The 27,320-nt window shown below is 36.2% G+C and overlaps 1 protein-coding gene across 22 annotated transcripts in view; it reads right to left on the bottom strand.

Moving 5' to 3' along the window:
• Positions 1-27,320, bottom strand: part of CARF (calcium responsive transcription factor) — a 101,640-nt gene that overhangs the window by 13,131 nt on the left and 61,189 nt on the right. For 7 of the 22 annotated variants that reach the window (XM_042995093.1, XM_042995100.1, XM_042995114.1 and 4 more), the window contains one exon: positions 20,233-20,372. In XM_042995093.1, coding sequence (XP_042851027.1) covers positions 20,233-20,372 — 140 coding nt within the window. Of the gene's footprint in view, positions 1-4,895; positions 5,140-5,329; positions 5,384-12,605; positions 12,670-14,717; positions 14,803-15,208; positions 15,285-15,608; positions 16,053-20,232; positions 20,373-27,320 lie in introns of those variants that run through there. The other 15 variants (XM_042995109.1, XM_042995113.1, XM_042995104.1 and 12 more) reach the window with 14 other exon arrangements.

Here is a 27,320-nt window from a genome sequence, read left to right as displayed (position 1 = left end):
GAGAAAATCCCTATGGCCAAACCTGAGCTCTTTGCTTATCCCCTGGACTGGTCTATTGTGGATTCTATATTGATGGAATGATGGATTAGACCATGGATTAATAAGAAAATTATAAAATACATAGGTGAAGAAGAAGCTACAATAGTTTATTTTGTTTGTTCTAAGGTTATGGTTCATAGTTCACCTCAGAGCATTTTAGATGATGTTGCCATGGTACTTGATGAAAAAGCAGAAGTTTTTATAGTCAAAATGTGGAGATTGTTGATATATATGAAACAGAAGCCAAGAAAATTGGTCTTGTGAAGTAAAAATCTTTTTACATGTAGAGTTTCGTTTCAGATTTCTTCTTTTCCACCCTTCAGAAAACTTTGACTTTTTCGGTCTTCAGAGACATTTGGAGATCTGTGCTTTTTTTTTCCAATGTAGAAAATGTGAATTTTTTTGTCCTTTAATGTGGTGATGCCCTGTGTACACCCTTGGTTGTAAAAGACACCTGAATCCTCCTTGGTTCTCTTTATACTCACCAGGTAAAAATTACTGCTATGTTTTGTAAGCCACAGCTACTGTACACAGCCTATCTAATCTTGTTTTGATTTTTTGTAAGTATTAAAATGACCCCCCCCCCCAAAAAAGTGCAAATTAACTCAACAGGGATGCCTATTGGTGGCTACCACTTGAATGGGGATTAAAAATCAACTATGCATAATAATTTGTTGAGCACCTACTATGTACATAGTACCATATGCTTTACATATTTTATCTCTAACTATCAAACTAACATTGCAAGACAGATGGAATTCTCTTCATTTTACAGATAATTGTGGTATAGAAGTTTAACTGGCACAAGGTCACACAGCTAGCTAGCAAGAGGGAAATGCAAAATTCGTACACACCAATTAGCTATATCTGAATTTAACACCCATGTATTTTCTACTTGAGTATACCTCTAACAATGTCTTTATTACTCAGGACTGAAGAGGCAGATCTGAAACATAAGATAAAGAACAGAATATAAATAGAATGAAGAGAATTCTTAAAGAGGTAAAGGTACATTCAGTGCGGAGAGTTGCAGGGAGATATCACTATGCTTAAGGAAGAAAGTGGTACTTGAGCTAGACCTTGAAAGAATGTCAGAATTTGAGTGTCCAGAAAAAAAAGAATTCTGAAAAGAGACTGCTTAGGTAAAAGATTGACTCCTCAGAAAATTCTCCTCTAAATTTTGAAGAGGCTGTGATTTACGTGAGCAGTCTAGCTAGCGTAGAATAGGAAGGAGATGAGGTTGGGAAAATAAAGGTTGCAATTAGCTCACAGTGGGTCCTGAATGCTGGATCAATGATTTAGATTTCATTCTGTGTAAAATGAGAGTTTTTAAGCAAGGCCATGACAAGAATAAAATTATATTTGTTGTCCTACATCTTGTGATATCTTTCCCAAGGCAACATGTAATCCTACACTCTTTTCAACACACAGAATACAGTAATTAAAATTTAGTTGAAACATGAAAGAAAGCCACTTCACTTTCACGTAAAATAAACTTTCAATGGTGGCTGGAAAGGTAATTGAAAGTTAAGACTTCCAAAGTCTACAGTAGAGAAAAAATCTTTAATCAAGGAGAAAAAAGAAATTACAGGAAAATTTTACTTATAAAGTAGCAATTTCTCTTTCTAAAATTATTATTTCCTTTTACCTAAATATGAATAAAATAAAAATTTGAGGCTGGGAGAGATTTTCTAAGAAAGCAGCTTTCTTGAAATCCAATTGCTCTAATTCAAATTCAGGTATCTGAGATCTCTTTACTGTTATGTATCAAGGATTATTTCTTTCTTACAGCAATACAATACTATATGAATTAAAAAGAAAATTTAAAAAAACCCACCTCTATGTAATCTCTACCCCATGTATGCTCTACAACCACACATCTCAATTACTTTTTTTCCCCTACATTATTCACAGTAAAGAATGTATGAGGGGCCCCTGGGTGGCTCAGTTCATTGAGCGTCCAACTTTGGCTCAAGTCATGATCTCATGATTTATGGGTTCGAGCCTCACGTTAGGCTCTGGGCTGACAGTTCAGAGCCTGCAGACTGGTTTGGATTCTGTGTCTCCCTCTTTCTCTGCCCCTCCCCTGCTCTCACTCTGTCTCTCTGTCTCAAATGTAAATAAATATTAAAAGGAAATTAAAAAAAAAAGAATATGATATTTCTAACATTAATCTAGTAGTTCTTAGGAACTGCATCTGGTACTAGTTTTCTGTTTTTTTTATAATTCTTTTGATTTGTATATTCGTTTGATTTATTGGCTCCTTACATTTTTTCTGTTTCAGTAATAAAGTGGATTAATAATTATCAGTGTGTTTGGAATTAAGATTATGAAATCTAGAGTGTCAGGGGTAAACAACTACGACTGACTCATAGGGCTTTACTTTTTCATATTACCACGAAATTTTAATAGTAATCAAAAAGTAACACTTATTAAAACATCTGAGTTCAGGTAGTTTGTAAAGGTTAATACATATTAAAGGCAATCAAGTCAACAATGATGAAAACACAAAATGTTTCACAGTTTTCTGAAGACATTTCTGAAAAAAGTTACCTATTTCACTTTTCCTATTTTATTGTAATGTATTTAATTAAGGAGAAAGATCTTTGCTTACTGAGCATTCCATTCCTGTATTTATTTCCTGCCAAAAGGATCATTAGCTTTTGTTTATCATATGATTCATCATGGTGACACACATTAGGAGATCAAGAAGATTATGGTTTCCAGTTTTGAATAAGCAGATGAAAAATAGTGCCCTAAAGGAATAAGTTGAATGAAACAAAAGCTTGTTTCAGTACAAATTAAGAGGAAGAATAGAAAACTAAAGAAAAAATTTTCCATTTAGCTTTTGGGTTTCCAGATAAGAAATCAAGCAGCCACTGTAAAGAAAATACCCTCAGTTGAATAATTTTACAAATAGAAGTGGCATACACAAGCCTACTTTCCTGGGGTACCTGGATGGCTCAGCTGCTTAAGTCTCTGACTGTAGCTCAGGTCATGATCTCGAGGTTCATGAGTACGAGCCCCCATGTCAAGCACATCCTGCTTCAGATCTTCTGTCCCCCTCTCTCTCAGTCCCTCCCAAACTCATGCTCTCTTTCTCTCTTAAAAAAAAAAAAATTAACATCAAATGCCCACTTTCCCAATTATATCTTATTGTTTGCAGTTATCCACTCAGTCTCATTAAAAGCTTTCTGATGTTTTAGTGGGTATTTTATTACAAAAAAGAGAACCACTTAGGGCAGTGTACAATGGGGAGTTATTATTTAATGGTTATAGAGTTAAAGTTAGAGATGAAGAAAAAGTTCTGGAGACGGATAATAGTTCTGGAGATGGTTGCACAACAGTGTGAATGTACTGAATGGCAAAGAACTGTACACTTAAAAATAGTTAAAATGGTAAACTTTACCTTATGTATAGTTTATCATTAAAGAGAGAGCAGAGAGAGAAAGAAAGAAAGGTGCAGTTATTTTACTTGACTAGGATATGGTAAAAAAGGCAAAAAATGTTAAAAGCCAAAATAGGCATTTATGTAATAATTTCGGCATTATAAATTTTATTTCTCATCAGAATGTTGTAATAGCTATTAAAAACAAGAGAGGTTATGGAAGGGAGTATAAATTCCAGATACTTAAGTGACCAATAACTGACCAAATGAGTCAACATATGATTAAAGACAGCAACCTCCTTTCCTTTTTAGATTCCTGATCTACCCTTTACAGATTTTGATTTAAAGTGGTATCTTGATAATTTCCAACATTGCCAACTTCCTAGGCTGTGCTCGTACAAATCCTATTATCTTTCGGTCTCTCCCCTCCTATTCTTAACTACCTGTGTAAGTTAAGGGGTGGAGGGAGAGTTTAATGTAATATAGATGTAAAATGCAGTGGATTAAATAAGATGGGAATTTTAAATCTTTCTAACAGTCTTAAGGTAGGTAGCGCACCTCGATCCCACAATGAGATTCAAAGGCCCCAGTTCTCCCCTTCTCATTGCTCTTTGAACTCACAGGATATTGTCCTTATCAACCAGCTTACAGGAAGGAAGAAAAAGTGGAAATGAAGGACCATTTCCTTTTGGTTACATAGAAGTGGCACTCACTTCTCAAATTCCATGAGCAAGACTTTAGTCAACACCTACATCTAGCTAGAAAGGATACTGGAAAATTCTATTTCTCACTAGGAGTCCATATACCTAGATAATACTATGGAAAATGGATTTGGGGAGAACAATGTGTAGTCTGAACACCACCCTATTCCCAACATCAGGTGACTGAGCATAGTTTGTTTGGTTCTCTTATAATATCAGTATTTCCAGACACTAAAAACTGTTAGGTTGCATCTATCACAACATTTTTTTTTTAAAGGTTCCCATGGTCTTTTTATTCCACAATTCTTACATAACAAATCATCTTAAGACCTTGTGGTGCCCCTTGAAGGCATTATGCTCAGTGAAATAAGAAAGAGAAAGGCAAACACTGTATGATCTCTCTTTTTTTTTTTTTAAATAAATAGAATCCAAGTTCATAGATACAGAGAACAGATTGGTGGTTGCCAGAGGCAGGGGTTGGAGGGTGGAAGAAATAGATGAACTGTTGCTATTGTTTTGTTTTAACAAATTTAATAAAAAACAAATATTTGGAAAGATCCTCAGGTATCTTTAAATTTGAATGAAATTTCTCTTCCTTTCAGTTAACTTTGTGTCATTATTTGTAAATATGCATGATCCAGAGAAAACCATGACAACTCAGTTATGTGTATTTTCCCCATTTTTCTAAATTTATTCAATGATGCAAGTATATGTTTTTAACAAAATAAAATTATGCTATGCATTAAACAATACTTAGTAAAACTTAGTGGCATAAAACAAAAATTTTATTGTGTTCACAGACTCTATGGACCAGGGATTTGGGTAGAGCAAAGAAGAGATGATTAGTATCTACTCCACAGTGTCTGGGGCTTCAGCTGGGAGACTCAAAGGCTGGGAGTGACTCAATGGCTGAGGGCTGAAATAATCTGAAGACATCTTCACTTACATGTCTGTGGTTGATGCTGCCTGTTGACTTGGAACTTCATTGGACTGTCAACATAAAATAGGTGGCTGGGTCAGATGGCTCAGATGAGCATCTGACTCTTGATTTCGGCTCAGGTTATGATCCCAGGGTTGTGGGATTGAGCCCTGCATCACACTGAGCATGGAGCCTGCTTGAGATTCTTTCTCTCTCCCTCTGCCCCTCCCCTGCTTACGCTCTCTAAAAACAAAAACAAAACAAACAAAAAACCCACAAAACCTGTTAAATGTGGTCTCTCTGCACAGGCTCGTTTAAGCTTCCACACAGTGATTTCTGAAACAAGAAACAAAGCACTAGCTATAAGGGACAAAATTGGTAACTTCCACTACAATAAGATTTAAAAAGCTTGTTCCTCAAAAGCACTACAGAGAGAGCAAAGACACCTTGGAAAAGGAAAATATATTTGTAAAACATATTTTTAATAAAAGACTCTTACTTGGAATATGTATAGAATCCCAACAAAAAAGTAATAGAAACTATCTAGAAGTTTTTAATTTTTTTAATGTTTTTATTTATTTTTGAGAGAGAGAGAGAGAGAGAGAGAGAGAGAGAGAGACAGAGCGTGAATAGGGGAGGGGCAAAAAGAGAGGGAGACAGAGAATCTGAAGCAGGTTCCAGGCTCTGAGCTGTCAGCACAAAGCCTGACTCTGGGCTCGAACTCATGAACCATGAGATCATGACCTGGGCTGAAGTTGGATGCTCAACCAACTGAGCCACCCAGGCGCCCCTAGAAGTTTTTAAATGAGCAAAATATTTAGATTGGCTATTCACAGGAAGGGAAATACAAATGGTGAACCAATATTGAAAAGGTACTCAAACTCAGTTGCAATTAAGGAAATGCAAATTAAAGCCACAATTAAAACCCACTATATATTTAGGAAGTCTGACAATAAAAAGTATTTTTAAAGATATGAAACAACTGTAATTATCATACACTGTTAGTGAGGGTATACACTGGTACAATCGATTTGGAAATCAGTTTGGCACTATCTAGTAAAGCTACATGTATATCCAATGATCCAACTACTTCGTATGGAGCTGGAGAAACTGTGCGTGTGTGTACCAAAAAATATGTATGACATGTATCATTTAAACATCCATCTATATAGAGAACAAGTTGGGTTAACGTGACGGAGATCAAGGACTGCACTTTTTTTTAAATTTTTTTAATGTTTATTCATTTTTGAGAGAGAGAGAGAGGCAGAGTGTGAGCATGGGAGGGGCAGAGAGAGAGGGAGACACAGAATCCAAAGCAGGCTCCAGGCTCTAAGCTATCAGCACAAAGCCCTATGAGGGACTTGAACTTCTGAACTGTGAGACCATGGCCTGAGCCAAAGTAGGGATTACACTTTTGATCAGCACAGGGTGATATATGGAAGGGTTGAATCACTATACTGTACACCTGAAACTAATATACACTGAATGTTAACTAAATGGAATTAAAACAAAACTTTAAAAAACCCATCAGTCTATGCATTTCACCAATTTAATAGACTAAAGGAGAAAAACCATATAATTATCTCAATAGATGCATTATGTGACAAAAGTCAACATCCACTTGTAATATAAATTCTTGACAAACTAGAAAAGATCTGGAATTTAGACAGCTCCAAATGTGTATGAATTACAGAATGAAATGCTTATTTTCCAATTTAAATATCCTCTGAACTATTTGGTATACAAAATCTAAGACAGTAATGGCTTAGAGCCAATGTTCCTTAAAGATTGTCCCTCAGGGTGCCTGGCTGGTTCACTAGGTACAGCATGTGACTCTTGATTTTGTGGTTGTGAATTCAAGCCCTATGTCGGGTGAAGAACTTACATTAAAGAAAGAAAACTTAAATACCGTCCCTCTATTAGATCTTTATAACAACTTTTTAATTAAATATTTTGTTTCAGGAGATTTCAAAGATCAAGGTGGGTTGAAAATAAAAGTGTTAATACTACTCTGAAAAAAATATTTGCTCCCCCATTAATATATTAATCTATATCCTACAGTCCCTTATCTTTTAATTTATAAACACTCTAGATTGGCAGGAAGCATACTCTTCCTCATGGTGAATTTTGATAGTTCATGAATTATTTAATTTAGAGTGAAATCTGATTATAACACAGACTTTGGAGTAAAAAAGTCCTGGGTTTAGATTTTTGATTCTTGCCTTCTTAGCTATGTATAATCTCGGGTAAGGTATTCAATCCCTCTGAGTTTGTTTTTCTTCCATAAAATTGGGATAATAAAACCCAGGCCAGGTGTGAGGATTAAATGATAAATATAAAGCATCTGGCACTCAATAAGTGTTGTCTATTACCATATTTTAGAACTAAGTAAAGTAAATATATGTTAATTGTTGCTGGGTGAATTTCAGAGACCCCAGGCCCTGGGGCCTCGACCCAGCCCAACCCAAAGAGGTTGCCAAAGGTTCTTGTTTTCATCCCAAGAAAGAATTCAAGGACAGACACAGCACACCAAAGGAGTGACACAAGCGGGAAAGTTCATTAAACTGAAAGTACACTCTTGAGATGTAAAAGGAGACTAGCTCAAGAGAAACAGAGAGAACAAAAATCACAAATGAAAGAGGAGAAGTAACAACCAATACCACAGAAATACAAATAATTGTAAGAGAATATTATGAAAGATTATACAACTTGGACAGCCTAGAAGAAATGGATAAATTCCTAGAAACACATAACCTCCCAAAACTGAACCAAGAAGAAATAAAAAATTTGAACACAACATGATTACTGGCAATGAAATCGAATCTGTAATCAAAAAAACTTCCAAGCAAATTCTACCAAACATTTCAAGAAGAGTTAATATCTGTTCTTCTCAAACTATTCCAAAAAATAGAAGAGGAAAGAAAACTTCCAAACTCATTCTATGAGGACAGTTATCACCCTGATGGCAAAACCAGATAAAGACACCACAAAAAAAGAGAACTACAGGACAATATCTCTGATGAACATAGATGCAAAAATCCTCAAAAATTACTAACAAATAAAATCCAACAAAACATTAAAAAAAATCATTCACCATGATTAAGTGGGATTTATTCTTGGGATGCAACAGTGGTTCAATACTCCCAAATAAATCAATGAGGTAGATCACATCAATAAGAGAAAGGATAAAAACCATATAATCACTTCAAGAGATGCAGGAAAAGCATTTGACAAAAGTACAACATCAATTTATTATAAAAAACCTTCAGTGAAGTAGGTTTAAAAGAAATATTCTTCAACATAATAAAGCCCCTATATAAAAAACCCACAGCTAACATCACACTCAACAGGGAAATGCTTTTCTCTCAGCTTTTCCCCTAAGGTCAGGAATAAGACAAGGATGTATACTCTCACCACTTTTATTCAACATAGTACTGGAAGTCCTAGCCATAGCCATCAGACAACAGAAAGAAATAAAAGGCATCCAAATCAGTAAGGAAGAAGTAAAACTTTCACTATTTGCAGATGACATGATACCATATAGAGAAAACCCAAAAGACGCCACCAAAAACTACAAAACTGATAAATGATTTCAGTAAAGTCACAGGATACAAAATCAATATACAGAAACCTGTTGCATTTCTATACACCAATAATGAAGCAGCAGAAAGAGAAATTAAAAAAAAAAACAATCTCACTGGGGCACCTGAGTGGTTCAGTTGGTTAAGCATCTAACTCCAGCTCAGGTATTGATCTCGTGGTTCCTGAGTCTGAGCCCCACATTGGGCTGTCTACTGTTAGCATAGAGCCTGCTTTGGATTCTCTGTCTTCCTCTCACTGCCCCTCTCTTGCATCTACTTGCATGCTTCTCTCACTAAGATGAAGGAAGGAAGGAAGGAAGGAAGGAAGGAAGGAAGGAAGGAAGGAAGGAAAGAAAGAAAGAAAGAAAGAAAGAAAGAAAGAAAGAAAGAAAGAAAGAGAAAAATCCCATTTACAATTGCACCAAAACCAATAAAATACTAGGAATAAACTTAACCAAAGAGGTGAAAGATCTTTATTCTGAAAACTATAAAACTTTAATGAAAGACACTAAAGATGACACAAAGAAATGGAAAGATATTTCATGTTCATGAGTTGGAAGAACAAATATTCTTAAAATGTCAATACTACTGAAATCAATCTACATATTTAATGCAATCCCTATCAAAATAGCAACACTTTTCACAGAATTAGAACAAACAATCCTACAATTTGTATGGGACACAAAAGACCCTGAATAGTCAAAGCAACCTTGCAAGAGAAAAGCAAAGCTGGAGGCATCACAAACCTGGACTTCAAGTTATGTTACAAAGTAATCAAAACAGTATGCTACTGGCACAGAAACAGACACATAGATCAATGGAACAGAATAGAAAGCCCCCCAACTATATGGTCAATTAATCTTTGACAAAGCAGGAAAGAATATCCAATGGGCAAAGAACAGTCTTCAACAATGGTGTTGGGGAAACTGGACAGCTACACATGCAAAAGAAAGAAACGGGACCACTTTCTTACACCATAGACAAAGCTAAACTCAAAATGGCTTGAAGACCTCAATATGAGACCTAAAACCATAAAAATCCTAGAAGAGAACAAAGGCAGTAATTTCTCTGACACTAATAACTGTAGCCACTTTTTTCTAGCTACATTTCCTGAGGCAAGGGAAACAAAAGCAAAAATAAACTTGGGACTACATCAAAATAAAAAGCTTCTTTCTGCACAGCAAAGGAAACAATCAACAAAACTAAAAGATAACCTACAGAATCGGAGAAGATATTTACAAATGACATATCTGTAAAGGGTTAGTGTCCAAAATAAAAAACTTATACAACTCAACACCTCAAAAAATAACCCAATTAAAAAATGGGTAGAAGACATGAACAGACATTTCGTCAAAGAAGACATCCAGATGGCCAATAGACACATGAAAAAAAGCTCAACATCACTCATCATCAGGAAAACGCAAATCAAAACTACAATGCAATATCACCTCATACCTGTCAGAAGGGCTAAAATCAGCAAGACAAGAAACAACAGGCGTTGGTGAGGATGTGGAGAAAAGAAAGCCTTGTGCACTGTTGGTGGGGATGCAAACTGGTGCAGCCACTGTGGAAGACAATATGGAGGTTCCTCAAAAAGTTAAAAATAGAACTATTCTACAATCCAGCAATCACAGTTCTGATATTTACTCAAAGAATACAAAGACAATAATTCAAAGGGATACATGCACCCCTATGTTTATAGCAGCATTATTTATAATAACCAAATTATGGAAACAGTCCAAGTGTCCACTGATTGATGAATGGATAAAGAAGATGTGGTATATATACACAATGGAATGTTATTCATCCATAAAAAAATGAAATTTTGCCATTTGCAACAACATGGATAGAGCTAGAGAGGATATAATGCTAAGGGAAATAAGTCAGTCAGAGAAAGACAAATACCATATGATTTTACTCACATGTGAAATTTAAGAACCAAATGAGCAAATGGAAAGAGAGAGAGACAGACAAACCAAGAAACACACTCTTTAGTTATAGAGAATCAGTTGATGGTTACCAGAGGGGAAATGAGTGGGAGGATGGGTGAAATACGTGGATTAAAGAGTACACTTATCATGATGAGCACTGAGTAATGTATAGAATTGTTAAATCACTATATTGTACACCTGAAACTATTATAACCCTGTATATTAACTATACTCAAACTAAATAAAAAAAAGAGCACAAAAGAAAGAGCAAGCACAGGAACTGTGATATTGGGTTTGGGTTTCTATCTCTTATTGACAGTTGTTAACTAGGGCATGGGATATTGGTTGCTTGGGCTGAGGATTTCTCAGAAGCAGGGTTTTGAGCCTTCTCTTCCTTATTTGGTCAGGGGTTTTCTGTCATGGCACCTGCCATCTTGGATCTGTCTGGTCTGATCCAGCTTCTTGTGGAATGCTGCTAGGACAGGCCTCTGACTTTCCAGATAGCTGTACTTCCTCTTTGCTGGCCTCTAGGCCTCCTGCTAGATCCTAACTAACTGCCTACTCTATCAAAATGAACAATGACTTTATGTTCCACCATTACTGACAGTATGCATGCTACATAATTTGGGAAAGGATAGGGCAAGCAAGTTAAAAAGAAAGTGCACATTGCTAGGTAGCAAATAATTATAATATTTTTCCTTTTTTAAAATGTTTATTTCTGAGAGAGAAGCATGTGCATAGTGGGGGAGGGCAGAGATGGGGGAGGGTCAGGGAGAGGTGGGGAGGGGCAGAGAAAGAAGGGGAAAGAGGTTCGAAGCAGGCTCCACGCTGAGAGCTGAGAGCCTGATGAAGGGCTTGAACTCACAAACCATGAGATCACAACCTGAACTAAAGTCAGATGCTTAACTGACTGAACCACCCAGGCATCCCTAAACATTTTTTAAAAAGTACTAGGCCAACAGAAATGGATTTTGTTTAAAAACTAAATTGCAATATTAAAATGGGCTAGTGAAAAGATTGTATTTCACATAAAAAATATACATGGAAAACACCTCACTAATAAAAAATGTTAATTTGAAAAAAGTAAAGTATTTCAAATTAGAAAAGTCTTTAAATTATCATATTTAATTCTCATGAGGACATGATCAGATGCACAATCAAAAATTACTTTGAGATAGGGTGCCTGGGGGGCTCAGTCAGTTGAGTATCCCACTCTAGATTTCACCTCAGATCATGATCCCAGGGTCATGGGTGGACCCCCCTGTTAGGATTTATGCTGAGCATGGAGCCTGCTTGGGATTCTCTCTATCTGTCTCTCTCTCTGTCTCTCTTCCCACCCCCATCCCTCTCCCTCACTCACACTCTCTCTCTCAAATAAAAAAAAAATTACTTTGAGATAGACTAAAACAATATAACATTTATGGAAAGAAATTTGATAATATTATCAAGAGTAACAATGCTTATGCTGTTTAGTTACTTTATGTCTAGGAATCCAAACCAAAAACATAGTAGTCAGAGATGCAAAAAATGACATCTGATGTTAAAAATATTGAAAATATCTAAATGTTCAACAATCTGGGAATGACTAAAATAGATGTAAAAAAAACATATTATGCAATATTATGCATCAATTAAAAACAATTTTGAAAAAACCTTCAAACCAGTCCCCATTGACAAATGCTCATATCATGAGAAATATTATCAACATATTTGTAGGGCCCACGTGGATAGTTCCCACAAGTCCTGGTCTCCATACAGCCAAGCCATTTCACAGAACCATTGAATTCCTTTTTTTCTCTTTCAATTTATTTAAATTCAAGTTAGTTAACATACGGTTTCAGGAGTAGAATCCATTGATTCATCACTTACATATAACCACTGAGTTCTATCATTCAACCTCACTCTCTCAGGGTGCAGATGAAGAAATTGAGGGCCAGAGAAATGAAGTGATTCACCTGAGATAATTCAGCTAAGTGGCAGAGCTAGTTCTCTGCTTTTTCTATTAAAATAGTTTCTGACAACTATTTTACTTATCTCACAAACTACCTATTTTACCAGCATCCATTGCTCAATTTTGCATTGCGGTTTTTTCCTGTGAAAATACTTTTACCTGAAGGGTATAGACAAAAATGGAAAAATTAATTGGACATAAAATTGTAGGGCAGGTTTAGGAGAAATTAGAAATAATCAATATACAGTTAAAGGTTGTAACTAAGTGAAATTCATCATCATTTTAAACCCTTTCTTCCTCCTTTATATTTTTTAAAGTGGAAATGGGTAGAGCTCTAGCTTCTGTGCTTGCTACTACAGTTAAAATCTATGGAACTGTAAACTCTAATGTAATTAAAAATTAAGATGATCTCAGTGTTTCCATGGAAATAAAAAGACTTCATGAATAAATAATTACTATTATGCAACTGATATAGAAGTCTGTTACTCTGAAAACCACAAATTGTTTTATATCTACCACATTGTTTTATTTTGCTCTTTCCTATATCCTTTGGTTAAATTCTTCTTGAAAGTTCAAATACACTCATAGTTTTGATTCATATAATTCTAATATCAAAACATTACAATGTATTGTCAAATGTTAATCAAATCTAAAAAGAGAGGAAGGATCTTCTTAAGAACAGTTAATATATTTATATAATTCTAATCATCTTTTAAAGCCAGAATTTATTACTGCCACCTAAAACCATATTTTAGGTAAAAGCAAAATAAGTTTAAAAAGTTTAATGTTTATTGAACCTAAAATTGAATGTATAAAAAAAACAAAAATTGATCTTTTTAGGTAGTTGCTTTTAGAAAGACTAGGTAGAAAGCAGAAAGACTTTTCTGAAATATTTTTTTTTAATTTTTTTTTTTTATGTTTATTTTTGAGACAGAGAGAGAGAGTATGAATGGGGGAGGGTCAGAGAGAGGGAGACACAGAATCTGAAACAGGCTCCAGGCTCTGAGCTGTCAGCACAGAGCCCGACACGGGGCTTGAACTCACGGACCGCGAGATCATGACCTGAGCCGAAGTTGGCCGCTTAACCGACTGAGCCACCCAGGCGCCCCTTCTGAAATATTTTTATAATCAAGTCTAGAGATCTGATATCCCTCACTTGTAGGGGAGCATTACACATATACTTGGTATATTAAGGGTTTACTACCTTATATTGTAATGTCTTTTGAACACCACTGTTATAATACACTGAATATGTATTTGTTAACTAAAGGACTGAAGAATTTGCTTTAATTTGCAACTAATCTGAGATACTTCTTGCCCTGACATTTCCTCACAGGTTCCAAAGTGGACTCAACTGACCAGTTCTAAGCATTCGTGGTATTCCTTTTAACTTCTTAGTCATATTTCCTGCTCTAGCTAACCTTTATGTTGGAGGGCCTCAGGGCTAGATCCTGGGCATTCTTTTCTTCTTTATCTGCATTTTTTTTTTCCTCAGGTGATCTCTCTGTTCTCTAGTTTTTCATTACCATCTATATGTTGATAAATCACAAAAATGTTTATGTCCAATCCTGACATCTAGAGTTGTATCTGTAAGTGCCAACTTAACAGTTCCATTTGGAATTCAAAACTAACTAGGTTCAAAAACGAGCTCTTGATTTTCTCTTCCAAGTCTATTCTTCCCCATCAGTCTTCCTCAACTCAGTAAAATTTACTACCATTCATTCACACAGTCACTCACAGCTAAAACCCTGGCTGGAGTCATTCTTCATTCCTTCCCTTCCTTCACACACATCCCCACATGCCCTCCCCAACAGCCAACCAATCAGCAAGTCCTGATGATTCTATCTCCAAAATAATCCTGAATTTTTCCATTTCTCTTTGCCTCCTGTATCACTATCATTCTAGATGCAAATCACCTAAGCTCTCATGTGTGTGCCATTCTAATAACCTCCTTATTGCTCTCCCTGTTTCCATTCATGTCCCTGTATAACATATTCTTCTACAACATATAAACCCAGGTATATCACTTCTCCAGTAGAAATCCTGTAATAGGTTCTGTTTTACTCAGAATGAAATTGACACTATGATTACCACTGACTCCACACCATCTTCTCTATTGCCTCTAAGCTAATGCCACACTGCTCTGCTTTCTGCCCTTAAATACCTTTTTTCCACATCAAGGCCTTTGCATTTACTGTTCCTCCTACCTGTGAAGATCTTCTCTCTGCTTTCTGAATGATGGCTCCTTTTCATCTGTTGAATGCTATCTGCCTAATAATACCACCAAATAACCTGTTGATAAAGCAAAGCTACGTTTTTTGCTTATTATAGTAAGGAGAATACTACTTTGACAGATCTTAGCAGTGTGTCTGAGGAGGAAGGACAAAGATAAGATATTTATGAGGTTTTGGGGGTCTAATTTGAGTTTTTCAATGCACGGGCCCCATTAGTATTGTGTAAAGTCTACAAGGCTAATGGGGAAAACTCAAGACATGTTACCCATCAGAGTCCTCCTCACAGAAGTGGGACCATCTTAGTACCTTTGCCATGCCCAGTCATTGGCTGAGAGCAGCCTGTGAGAAGCATAGCTTCTGCACAGGCACCATGATAGATCCAGAGCAGCAGCTGTGGCCACTTATTAATCACTCCATCTGCAGCAGGAGCTCTGAGGGCTCATTTTCATTGCTGCCATGGCCTACCTCTTATGCTGAATAGATTTATCTCTCCCCACAGGTCAGATTGCCAGTCTCCCATAGTTCTTCTGGCCCATCTTCCTGAAATGAAGGAAATTCTGATGCTCAGAAGGAACCTCTGATGCTGCAGTTGATCTCTGGAGCTAAAACTGGTATTCATGCTCTCCCATTTTCAGGAGTTATTCTAATTTCCCTCACCCTCAGGTATTACCTCACCAGGTCTTGGAGCCTTACTGGTGTTATGACTCAAATTTTAATTCCTGAGAGGACTGAGTGACCATTTTGTTCTTGTGCAGACACTGCTGCATGCATCCATTCACAGTTACAATGGGGCACAGGAGGACCAAAAGGTGTCCAAATGGATCATCTAGGCTCCACATGTAGTCCCCCTGCTCTAAGTCCTTCTGCTGATCTGGGTTGATCACTCCTGCCAGTATGCTGATGCCTCTTCTTACCTGTTGGTGCCTGGATACAAGGACTTTAAAGTGCACTGACAGCAGCCTTACCTTATAGGTGCATAAAAACTTTGTGTTCCCCCTGGCAAGAGTATGCTCACTTTGGGGACCAGGACCTCCAAACCTACAGAGCCCAGAATTAAAAGGATGGGAAACAAAATCTCCCAGTATGTCACTGGAAATTAAGGTAAATGGGGCTACTCCTGCTTCTGTCCCATGGTTACTGGACCCATGTATTCTTCCTGTTGGAAACACAGCACTATACAGAGGTCTCTGATTTATGCATATATTACCTCTTTAAGGATGGTATCCACCCTTTCAGAATGTTGCCTCTGAGTTAATGCTGAAGCTCTGCTTTTAGAAGGCCATTTCAGCATCCTATCAATGTATCCTCCTAGGTGCAAAAATTTCTTTAAGAAACAAATATCTCTCTGTAATTACACTGAATATAGTCTTACTTTCTCCATTTAACCTATGTGATCAATTTTTATTTCTCCCTAGACAAAACTAGAAGACAGAAAATGAGGAATTATTTAGGTTTTTTTTTAATTTTATTTTTTAATTTTATTTTTTAAAATTACATCCAAATTAGTTAGCATATAGTGCAACAGTGATTTCAGGAGTAGATTCCTTACCCATTTAGCCCATACCCCCTCCCAAAACCCCTCCAATAACCCTTTGTTTGTTCTCCATATTTATGAGTCTCTTCTGTTGTCCCCCTCCTGTTTTTATATTATTTTTGTTTCCCTTCCTTTATGTTCATCTGTTTTGTCTCTTAAAGTCCTCATATGAGTGAAGTCATATGATTTTTGTCTTTCTCTGACTAATTTCACTTAGCAGTTTTTTCTTTTAATTTTTTTTTAACGTTTTATTTATTTTTGAGACAGAGAGAGCATGAACAGGGGAGGGTCAGAGAGAGGGAGACACAGAATCTGAAATAGGCTCCAGGCTCTGAGCTGTCAGCACAGAGCCCGAAGCGGGGCTCGAACTCATGGACCATGAGATCATGACCTGAGCCGAAGTCGGCCGCTTAACCGGCTGAGCCACCCAGACGCCCCACATAGTTATTTTTCTAATGAGCATGTTTGTCATATTGTCTTTATGAATTTTAAGGAAACTATGCATATAACAAAATCCAAAAATATTTTCATGTCCTATAAATGTATTCCTTCCTTCCTTCCTCCTTTCAATTTTTAGAAGCTCTAGGCCCAACATGGGGTTGAACTCAGAATCCCGAGATTAAGAGTCACTTACTCTACCAACTGAACCAGCCAAGCACCCCAATCTATATCTATTTTTAAATAGATAAGAATAACAATAAAGGGGCACCTGGGTGGCTCAGTCAGTTAAGCATCTGACTTCGGCTCAGGTCATGACCTCGCAGTCCACGAGTTTGAGCCCTGCATGGAGCTCTGGGCTGACAGCTTAGAGCCTGGAGCTTGCTTCAGATTCTGTCTCCCTCTCTCTTTGCCCCTCCCTACTCGTACTCTGTCTCTCTCAAAAATAAAATAAAACATTAAAATTTAAAAAGAAGAATAACAGTAAAATATAACTGTTTAGTGACCAATGTCACTCATTGTTTTCTTTAGATTTTGTCCAAGTATTCAAAGCCTATGTATCAATTAACTCAGTTTAACCTTTATCTGAGGTTTTTTTTTTTTTAATGTTTATTTATTTTTGAGAGAGACACAGAGATAGAACACGAGTGGGGGAGGGCAGAGAGAGACAGAGGCACAGAATCCGAAACAGGCTCCAGGCTCCGAGCTGTCAGCACAGAGCCCGACGCGGGTTTCAAACCCACCAACTGTGAGATCATGACCTGAGCCGAAGTCAGACACGTAACCAACTAAGCCACTCAGGTGCCCCTGTCTGAGGTTTTTAAGTTAGCTGAGGAACTAGAAATTGAAATTTTAGTTAAGTATAAAGTTCTTAAGAACTCTGATATTAAAGTTTTTTTTTAAGTTTTTTTTTTTTTTTTTAATTTAAGTAATTTCTACACTTAACATAGGGTTTGAACTCATGACCCGAGATGCAGAACCGCATGCTCTTCTGACTCAGCCAGCCAGGCATCCCAAGAATTTTGATATTATAGAAATAACTTGAGATTATAAACTTTTTAAAGATATCCATCATTACAATTTTATCTAATTAATCATGAATCTAAATTTTTGTAAACTTAATTTATAGAAATAATGATAATAATTTGTCCCATAAAACCAATGTAAGATTAGAAAAAAAATTTAAAAAAACCAATGTAAGAAATATATAAAGTTTAAATTATGAGATATTCAATCTTCCTGTATAACTAGCATACTGTGTTGGCATTAATTTCATATATTAAAGTCAGGAAGATAATTGTTTTTCAATCCTTTAAACCAATATGATTAACTGATTCTATCAGGAATACTTTATGAATATTTTCTGTATAATATATAAACTTTGTATTCATAAATGAAATTATAATAAAAACCCTTTAAATCCTGGTTCAGAGTCTTTCATCTTGGAAGCAAGAAGTTTTTTCTTCTTTTCTTAGTTTTAACCAGAAATATCTCTTAAAAGCAATTTTTTTTTTAATGTTTATTTGTTTTTGACAGAGAGAGAGACAGAGCATGAGTGGACGAGGGGCAGAAAGAGAGGGAGACGCAGAATCCGAAACAGGCTCCCAGGCTCCAAGCTGTCAGCACAGAGCCCCATACGGGGCTTGAACTCACAGACCAGGAAATCATGACCTGATCCTAAGTCAGATGCTCAACTGACTGAGCCATCTAGGCGCCCCTCTTAAAAGCAATTTTAAAGAAACAGAAAAACAGTTTAATAATTTTTCTTTCTATTGTAGAAATTCATTAGATATTTCTAGATTGAGTACATAATGACAGAATAATTTTTTTTGTCAATTAATCTCTAATGTTTCCCCAGGGAGGGAAAAGAAGAAAAGGAATATGAATTAAAAATGAGAGGGAGCCAACTTTAGTCAAATACAAAATTAGCATTGGAAAAGACTAATTATCTTTCCTTACTTAAAGACAGGGGAAAAGTTTAGATGCAAGAAAACCTATTTTGAAATACATGCACATAAGAGGGGGTGAGGAAGCAGGAGGAAGAGTCAGTCATTACAGCTGGTTTAAAGATTAATTTAGGCCCCCTAGACAATTTGATTTCTTTGATTAAAATGCCAGTAACTGTTAATACTTGAAGTATAAAAATGAAAGGGGTATTTCTTACATTAAACAGAGTGATCTTTCTCTTTTAGACCAACAAGACTATATCCTTATGGGGTATTTTGAAGGGAAGGAGAAAAAGTTAGGAGAGACAGTACAGAGGGAAACAGGAACACAGGATGAGGAAATAGAACAATCAAGGACATCATATTCAAATTGTGATTTGAAAGGATCTAGAGAAGACATTTCTAAATTTTTCACATTTTTTTCTTGCCTTTACCAAAGACTCTTTTAAGGAGGCAATTTCATAATCTCTTGACTATATTGGAAGTTTCCTCTTAAAATGTAGACAACTGTAAGGGCGCCTGGGTGGCTCAGTTGGTTGAATGGCCGACTTCAGCTCAGGTCACGATTTCATGGTCCACGAGTTCGAGCCCCATGTCAGGCTCTGTGCTGACAGCTAGGAACCTGGAGCTTGCTTCTGTGTCTCCCTCTCTCTCTGTCCTTCCCCCGCACATGCTCTGTCTCTCTCTCAAAAACAAATAAACATTAAAAAAATGTAGACAACTGTATATTTGAGATATTGCTTTCTTTTTGCTTCAAAGTACGTCCCCAAAAGAACAATTTTGTTTATATGAGACGTTCCCCCAAAAAACAATTCTAATTCCAAATAATCCTTTTATCATTTTCAAAGTAATACACAGGCCACCTGGGTGGCTCAGTCAGTTGAGTGTTGGGCTCTTAGTTTCACCTCAGCTCATGAGGTGGGATAGAGCCCAGTATCAGGCTCCATTCTCAGTTGGGGGGGGGGGGCTGCCTGGGATTCTCTCTCTCTCTCCCTTTGCCCTTATTCCCTAACTCACATACTCTATCTAAAAAAATAAAAATAAAAGAAAGTAAACAAGACACATTTTGATTCTAGTATAAATACATATAAGATGCAGGAGTCCAGCCCAGAATGGCTATAGAACCAGACTAAAGATAAACCTATGAGTCTGATAATATATAGTCAAATGTGAACCTTGAATCTTAGGGACCCTCTCCTAAAGAGAACCAGACCCTCACGGACAAGATAAAACAAGAGTGGGCAAAGTTCTCATTAAACTTTCATAAATTACTTGAGACAGTTTTTCCAAAGGATGCCAGTTTGAAGAGAAACCTTCTGAACCTACAAGTTTACACCCATTTTTATCCCTATGAACTTCCTCTTAATAGATGCACAATGCAGAAATTACCAGGACAAACAGTATTGACAGTAGTAATGCAGATTTCTACCAAATAAAAGTTTTTCAAACATGATCAATAAATGGAATTTATTCCTAGACACTACTCTCAAACTAAACAAAACAAACTTAAGCATTTGGAGTATTCGATAAAAAAATTAGAAATCAGAGCTCAAACCCAACATGAACTTACCTTACCACTGTTATTGGAGAGACCCTGTGTAGGAGGCTCAAAGGGCCTCAGAAAAGCATGCTGTTTCCAAGGTGACCAGATTTTGATAAGACCTCCATGACCGTCAAATGCTGGCTCCTTTAAAATACCTCCAAAATAACCTGTTGATAAAGCAAAACTGAGTTTTTTGCTTCCTGTGGTAAGGGAGAATACTATCCGGATAGTCTTAGCATTTCACAGGGGATATCAGAGGAGCAATAATTAGGAGTTCTGGGATCTAGTTTAAGTTTCAAAGCAGATCTGATTGGAATTACACAAAGTTTATACATAACACCTTTTTGATTGGCGACTGGGAAGTAACGCTTTGAAAGTGATTCTTTCACAATATTTTGCCTTCTTAGACTAATCTGTTGTTCCTTCCATAACCTGAATTGTTCACTTTGGAACTTCTTTGATTTACAATGTTTTTTCCTTTGTTTGAAATGATAGTACTTATCACACCATTTTACAAATTGATTAAAAAACTGTCTGCCACTACACTGTAAGCCCCCATAGAGCTAGGATTGGGTTTTATTAATCTTTTGTATAACCAACAGGTAACACAGTGTCTGATTCTCAATAAACACTCAGCCACTGTTGATTATGATTGGACAAAAGCACATAAACATGCTGACTAATCTGATTTTCAATTGATGGACGTGAACTTTAAGTGAACCCTTAATCAAGTAGACCCATTAATAATACTATATTTCATTTGCCTAATTACTCTCATACTAGCTTTTCTCACCAACACACTTCCCCCCAACATACCCATATTTACAGTTACCTAAGGGCCTGGCTTCTTATTTACTGAGAAAATTGAAGCAATCAAAAGAGATTTCCACAGACTGTCACTTGTACAGTAGTAGCATCTTTACCCATGTAGTCTCCCTTGTCATCCACCCACAGATGAGGTATCCATGGTCCTATCTAGAGTCAAACCCTTTATTTGAACACTAGATCCCATCTCCTTTCTGCTACTCAAAGACATTTCTTCAGCAATTTTCTCCCCTTGACAACTTTCCCTTCTCTCTTTAGGTTGTTTTCCATTTATTTTCTATAAGGACACTCTAAATTCTTAAATGTGGATGGTCATTCATTCAACAATATTTTCTAAGCATCTGCCACTGTCATAGATCAATGAGCAAAAAAAGACAAAGATCCCTAACCCTGAATTTTATAATTTAGTAGAGAGAGACAAACTATAAAGTGTATTCTTAACACAATGGCCAAAATGATCCTTTTAAAGGGTAAGTCATATTATGTTGTCATTCTTCTGCTCAAAACATGCTGTGACTTCCCATTTCCACGCAGAGTAAAAGGCAAAATCTTTATGATGGATTGTAAGACCCTACATGATCTGATTCCCTATTACCTCTCTGACCTCATTTCCTAGTACCCTCTCACTTGCTCACTCCAGTCCAGACACATTAGCCTTCTTGCTGACCTCCAGGCACAGCAAGCACTTCCCAATCCTGCAGTTCCCTCTTACTGCACTACTCTACACGGTATCTGCATGACTCTTACTCTAAGAATTTGCTTGCATGTACCTTCTCAATGAGGCCCACTCTGGTTGTCCTATTTAAAATTGTAACTCTTACCATACTAACCCCATATTTGCCTCTTTCCCTGCTCCATTTTTATGGAGGCTGTCAACCTAACATATAAGTGTAAAATATACATATGACATACTTACATATAAATATATATATACTTACATATATGTATACTTACATATAAATAATATATATTACTACATATAAATATATATAATGAGCTTAGGTTTATATATACTTATTTACTATGTTTATTTTTTATTATCTATCTCCCTCTACTGGACTGTAAGCTCCAAAAGGGCAGGAAGTATGTCTGTTTTGTTGAATGAATGAATGTCCATATTTAAGATTTTAGAGTGTCTTTGTAGAATATAAATATAAAAAACCCAACAGCTTCTATAAAGCAATTATAGATGCAAGTCACAGCCAGAAACTTATTATACAATTTTATTATAGTCATCAAAAAATTACTCTATCACTTCCATTTGGTCATCATATCTACTTTCAGAAATCTGTAACATTTAAAGTTTCACCCAGATTTTAGGAAAGCTTTTTGACTCAATGGACTCCTTTAATGAATCATTTCAATAAGACTTTAAATGTAACACACACTAAGCAAAACGTAAAATTCTTAGTCTGGCCTTCTAGAATTTCTACCATTTAACCTCTCTTACCATTCCAATCTTTATCCCAGCTTCATTCCTTCATTGAATCTTAAAGTTCTGATCAAAATGAACTTTAAAATGTACTCCCAATGAGCTATATAATTCCATCTACTTGCTCCTTGAATTCTGGACATCTGCACTTTAATCTCATGTTCATATCCTGTCATTAAAGATCCAACTCAAAGATTCTATAATGAAACAATCACTTGTTTTCTGGACTGTGTGGCAAAAGGAATGTGGAATGGTACTGGACAGACCTTGCTACCAATATTATCACTTAATAGTTGTTTAATGACCTCAAGCAAGTTATTGAATTTCTGAATTATAGTTCTCCAATTTGTGGGAGTCACCATTAGTGGCCTCAACAATAGTTGAGTGAATTCTGTCTTACTAAAATATATTTTTTCTTGGAGTGGTGCCTAGATTTTAAAAGAATTACGTTTTCTAGCATCCCCTGTAACCAGGGTGGTCATATAACAGTTCTGACCAATAAGATAAAAGGGGAAGTCACAGACGGGTCTCCTAAGAAAGACCTTTGGTTCATTCACCCAGCACAGGCCCTTTGCTCATTCCATTCTTCTTGTCTGAACTCTGATCAATGCTGGAGGTGGAACAACCACCATGGACAAAAAAGCAACAAGTATGTAGATGAAAGTCACATTAGAGATGCTTATATGAAAATATTAAAGGTTGCTGTGTTCCTGGTAGCCTATGGAACCACCATACATCCCTGGTGAGACTGTCCTCAGATCTGGTTTCATAAAAAAATAAGATCTCTTTATTTGGTTAAACCACCATAATCATGTCTCTGTTGCACACAGCCAAAGATGCTACCTAACAGACACATCACTTTGAGAATAAGGATAATGTTTACCTTTCAGCATTTAAAATTTCCTTGTTAATATTAATTATAAAAAGGAACATATACTGAGTGGCCTGTTACAGATTCTAAGATCTCAACATAGGTTAACTCATTAAACCCTCATAACAGTTCAATTAAGTAGCTACTACTACTATTTGTTCAGAGGAAATAAAAATACTAAAAACTGAAAGTTCAAGTAATTTGTCCAAAGTTACACAGCTAATAAAGAGGAAGTGGGATTCCAATCTGTCTGACTTCAGAGCACAGGCTCTTAGCCACCAGTCCAAGCTACAATAATAAGAAACTATTTATGCCCGGTGAAATGCCAAGTGCTTTAACCAAACAATGTAAAGCACCAAGTACAATGTCTGGTGTTTACTGAAATGTCAGTTCTCTTCCTTGTAAGTAATGTCGTCACCCTCTTCTTAATTATTTTATTTTATTTTTATTTTAGAGAGAAAGAGAGAGCACAAGCAGGAGACAGGGGCAGAGGGAGAGAGAGAGTATTAAGCAGACCCCACACTCAGTGTGAGCCCAACATGGGGCTTGATCCCATGACCCTGGGATCATGGCCTGAGCTAAAATCATGAGTGGGATGTTCAACTGAGCCACCAAGGTGTCCCATCTTATTCTTCACTCTTATATAATTTTATCCATATTCCTATGATCAAATTAACCATTTTCTTTTTAAGTTTATTTACTTAGAGAGAGTATGCTCATGTGTTAATATGTGTGAGCATGGGGAAGGGGCACAGAGAGGGGGAGAGAATCCCAAGCAGGCTCCATGCTGTCAATGTGGAGCCCAACATGGGGCTTGATCCCACAAACTGTGAGATCATAACTTGAGCCAAAAGCAAAAGTCAGACACTCAACCAACAGGGCCACCCAGGCACCCCTCAAATTTACCATTTTCTATCTTGTATAAAGTTATATATGTCATGTAATAGACACTACGTTCCAGTAAGGTAAACTTTTAAATCATTCATTTTGGTATCTTACATGGCCTATATCCTAAAGAAGGCTGAATCATGAGTGGTGGAGCCATGGCAGTGGACACTGGAAACTATACTATCAAAGGTGGTCCTTATACAATCAGACAGTTCTGGAGATTACTTTGGACCAATCCTATACCCTAAATTCCACAATTATATACCTACTTGTCTCACTCAGATTTGTTGTACCTTACTCCATCTTGTAATCTATCCTTGTGCTTCCCTCATAACCTCCTACTTATTCTCCCAACTCTACTGCTCCTGCAGAAACCCAAACGTGACATGGCATCAACATTGTCTGGAGAACTTCTGTATCTAGTCAAGCTGGAGTAAAAGTAACCAGATTTATCCTCCTGCCTGAAACAACTATAAAATTGGATAAAATATATGAAACAATGATTCTCAAAATGTTACACATGATGAGAGAGGACAGTGATCCCTGAGAGATATAAAACAGATGAGATGAGGCCTATGTTATCCCAGAGAGCTGTCCAAAGAGATTCCAGGCTGTGGCACATGGGGTAGAAAACCAGGCAGAACCTCTCAGGGCAGAGGAGACGAAACTTGGAATCGAGGAAGGCCAAAGCAGCTAAAGTTTGTAGGCCAAAGTACTGGAGAGGAGAGAGCTATATAGAAAACTCCAGAGATCTGCAGAAGTTCACTCCCTAGCATTCAAAATACTAATGATTAGTGCATGAGTATAAGGAAATTACTTGAGACTAGGGAAAAGAACAACCTGAAAGGATTTGGGAACAACCCTCTAAGGTTCATAGGGTTCAGAAGAATACCTCTTCCACCAGCCAGAGTAGAAAACCTCATTAGTTCAAAAGCAATGTACTCAGAAGGGATTTGCCTCAATAGTGAGACAAAATTAACACTAGATTAAATGCTGCGTGGTCCTACCTAGCAAAGCTTAAAAGCAAACATTAAAGGAATAATCTGTTTCCAAAAAACTCAATTGTGTCCCAGAACAAAGCTCAAGAATATTTATAAGAATACAAAAATATCCAGCACTCGAAAAAGGTGAAAGTTATGTCTGACATCCAATCAAAAGTTACCAGAAATGCAAAAAAGCAGGAAAATATATAAAAATAATATATACAAGATAACTGATTATTTAAAGTGTAAATAGTAACAATGCATTGTCAGGTTTGTAATCTATATGGAAATAAAATGTGTGACCACAATAGCACAACGAAGGGGAAAGATGTGAGTATATTATTATAAGATTCTTATACTGTATGTTAAATGATGGAATACTACTTGAAGGTAGACTGGGATAGTTAAAGATGTACAGCATAAACACTAAAGCAATAATTAGCTAACAAGTCAATAAAGGAGGTAAAATTGAATCATAAAAAAAGGGCAATTTCACCAAAGGACAGAAAAAGACAACAAAGTACAGATGGAACAAATAGAAAGATAGAAGGGAAGACATAAACACAACAATTTCAATAGTAACATTAAATGCAAATGAAACCCAACATTTGTGAAATATGTAAAATATGTAAAACAGGATAATGCATCCTGATGAACAAGTATGATTTACTCCAGGAATGCAAGAATACAAGGCCTTTACCCTTCAAAATTTAATCAAATCTTAACATATTGAGAGACTAAAAAAAGAAAATGATCGTATCAATATACACAGGAAAAGCACCTGACAAAATCAAATATCCGTTCCTAATAAAAATTCTCAATAAGCTAAGAACAGAATCTCATTCAATTTGACAAAGGACATATACAAAACTTATGGTTAACACCATAACAGTGAAAGACTAAATGCTTTTCCCCTAAAATCAGAAACAAGGCAAGGATGTCTACCCTAAGCCATTCTAATCAAAATTGTACTCTAGGTTCTAGTCAGTATAACAGTTGAGAAAAAGAAATATAAGCCATCCAGATTGGAAAAGAAGATGTAAAATAGCACAACTGTCAACGTAGAAAATCTAGAAGAATCTACCAAAAAGCTATGAAAACTAATAAATGAGCTACCAAGGTTGCAAGATAGAAGATCCATATAAAAAATCAACTGTATTTCTATATTAATGCAAAAATAAGACATTGAAATTAAAAAACAATGTCATTTATAACTTCTTAGTGATAAATCTGATAAAAGACATGAGACCTATACGTTAAAAACTCTAAAACATTGCAGAGAAAAAAACAAAGTATCAATATTAAGATTTCAATTATCCCCAAATTGATCTATAATATTCTACATGATCCCAATCAAAATCCCATCAGGCTTTTTTAAAAAAAGAAACTGATCAGGTGATTCTAAAATTCACATGGAAAAACAAAGAACTAAGAATAGCCAAAACAAAGCTGAAAGGAAGAATAAGGTTCAAAGACTTTATTACCTGACTTCAAGATTTATTATAAAGCTATAGTAATCAAGACAGTGGTATTGGCATCAAGAGGGACCAGAGCTTCTCAGTCTCAGTACTACAGACATTTTGGGCCAGATAATTCTTTGTTGTTCAGGCTGTCCTATACATTGTACAATGTTGAAGAGAAGCTCTTGCTTCTATCACAAATCAGTATCTCCCTAGCTGTGAGAATTTAAACTGTCTCCAGACTTTGCCCCATGTTTTTTAGAGGCAAAATTGCCCTGGTTGAGACCATGGAGATAAATAATAAATCAATGAAAAAGAACAGAGTCCAGAAATTCACCCATATGTATGTGATTAGTGGATTTTTCATCAATGGTATAAATTTAATTCAATAGAAAAATAGTCTTTTCAGAAAATGGTGCTGAAACAACTGGATATTCATATGCCAAAAAAAGTCTTGTACTATGTATATAAAAATTAACTCAAAATAGATCATGCACCTAAATGTAAACTCAAAAGTTATAAAATTTCTTAGATGAAAACAGGAGAAAATCTAATCTTGGATTAGGCAAAGGTATTTTAGATACAACACAGAAGTATGATCCATAAAGGGGGGAAAAAGGTACACTGGACTTAATCACAATAAGAACTTCTGATCT

The sequence above is a fragment of the Panthera tigris genome, chromosome C1 (genome assembly GCF_018350195.1).
Source record: "Panthera tigris isolate Pti1 chromosome C1, P.tigris_Pti1_mat1.1, whole genome shotgun sequence".
Lineage (NCBI taxonomy): Eukaryota > Metazoa > Chordata > Mammalia > Carnivora > Felidae > Panthera > Panthera tigris.
This window is presented reverse-complemented; position numbering and strand designations above follow the sequence as displayed.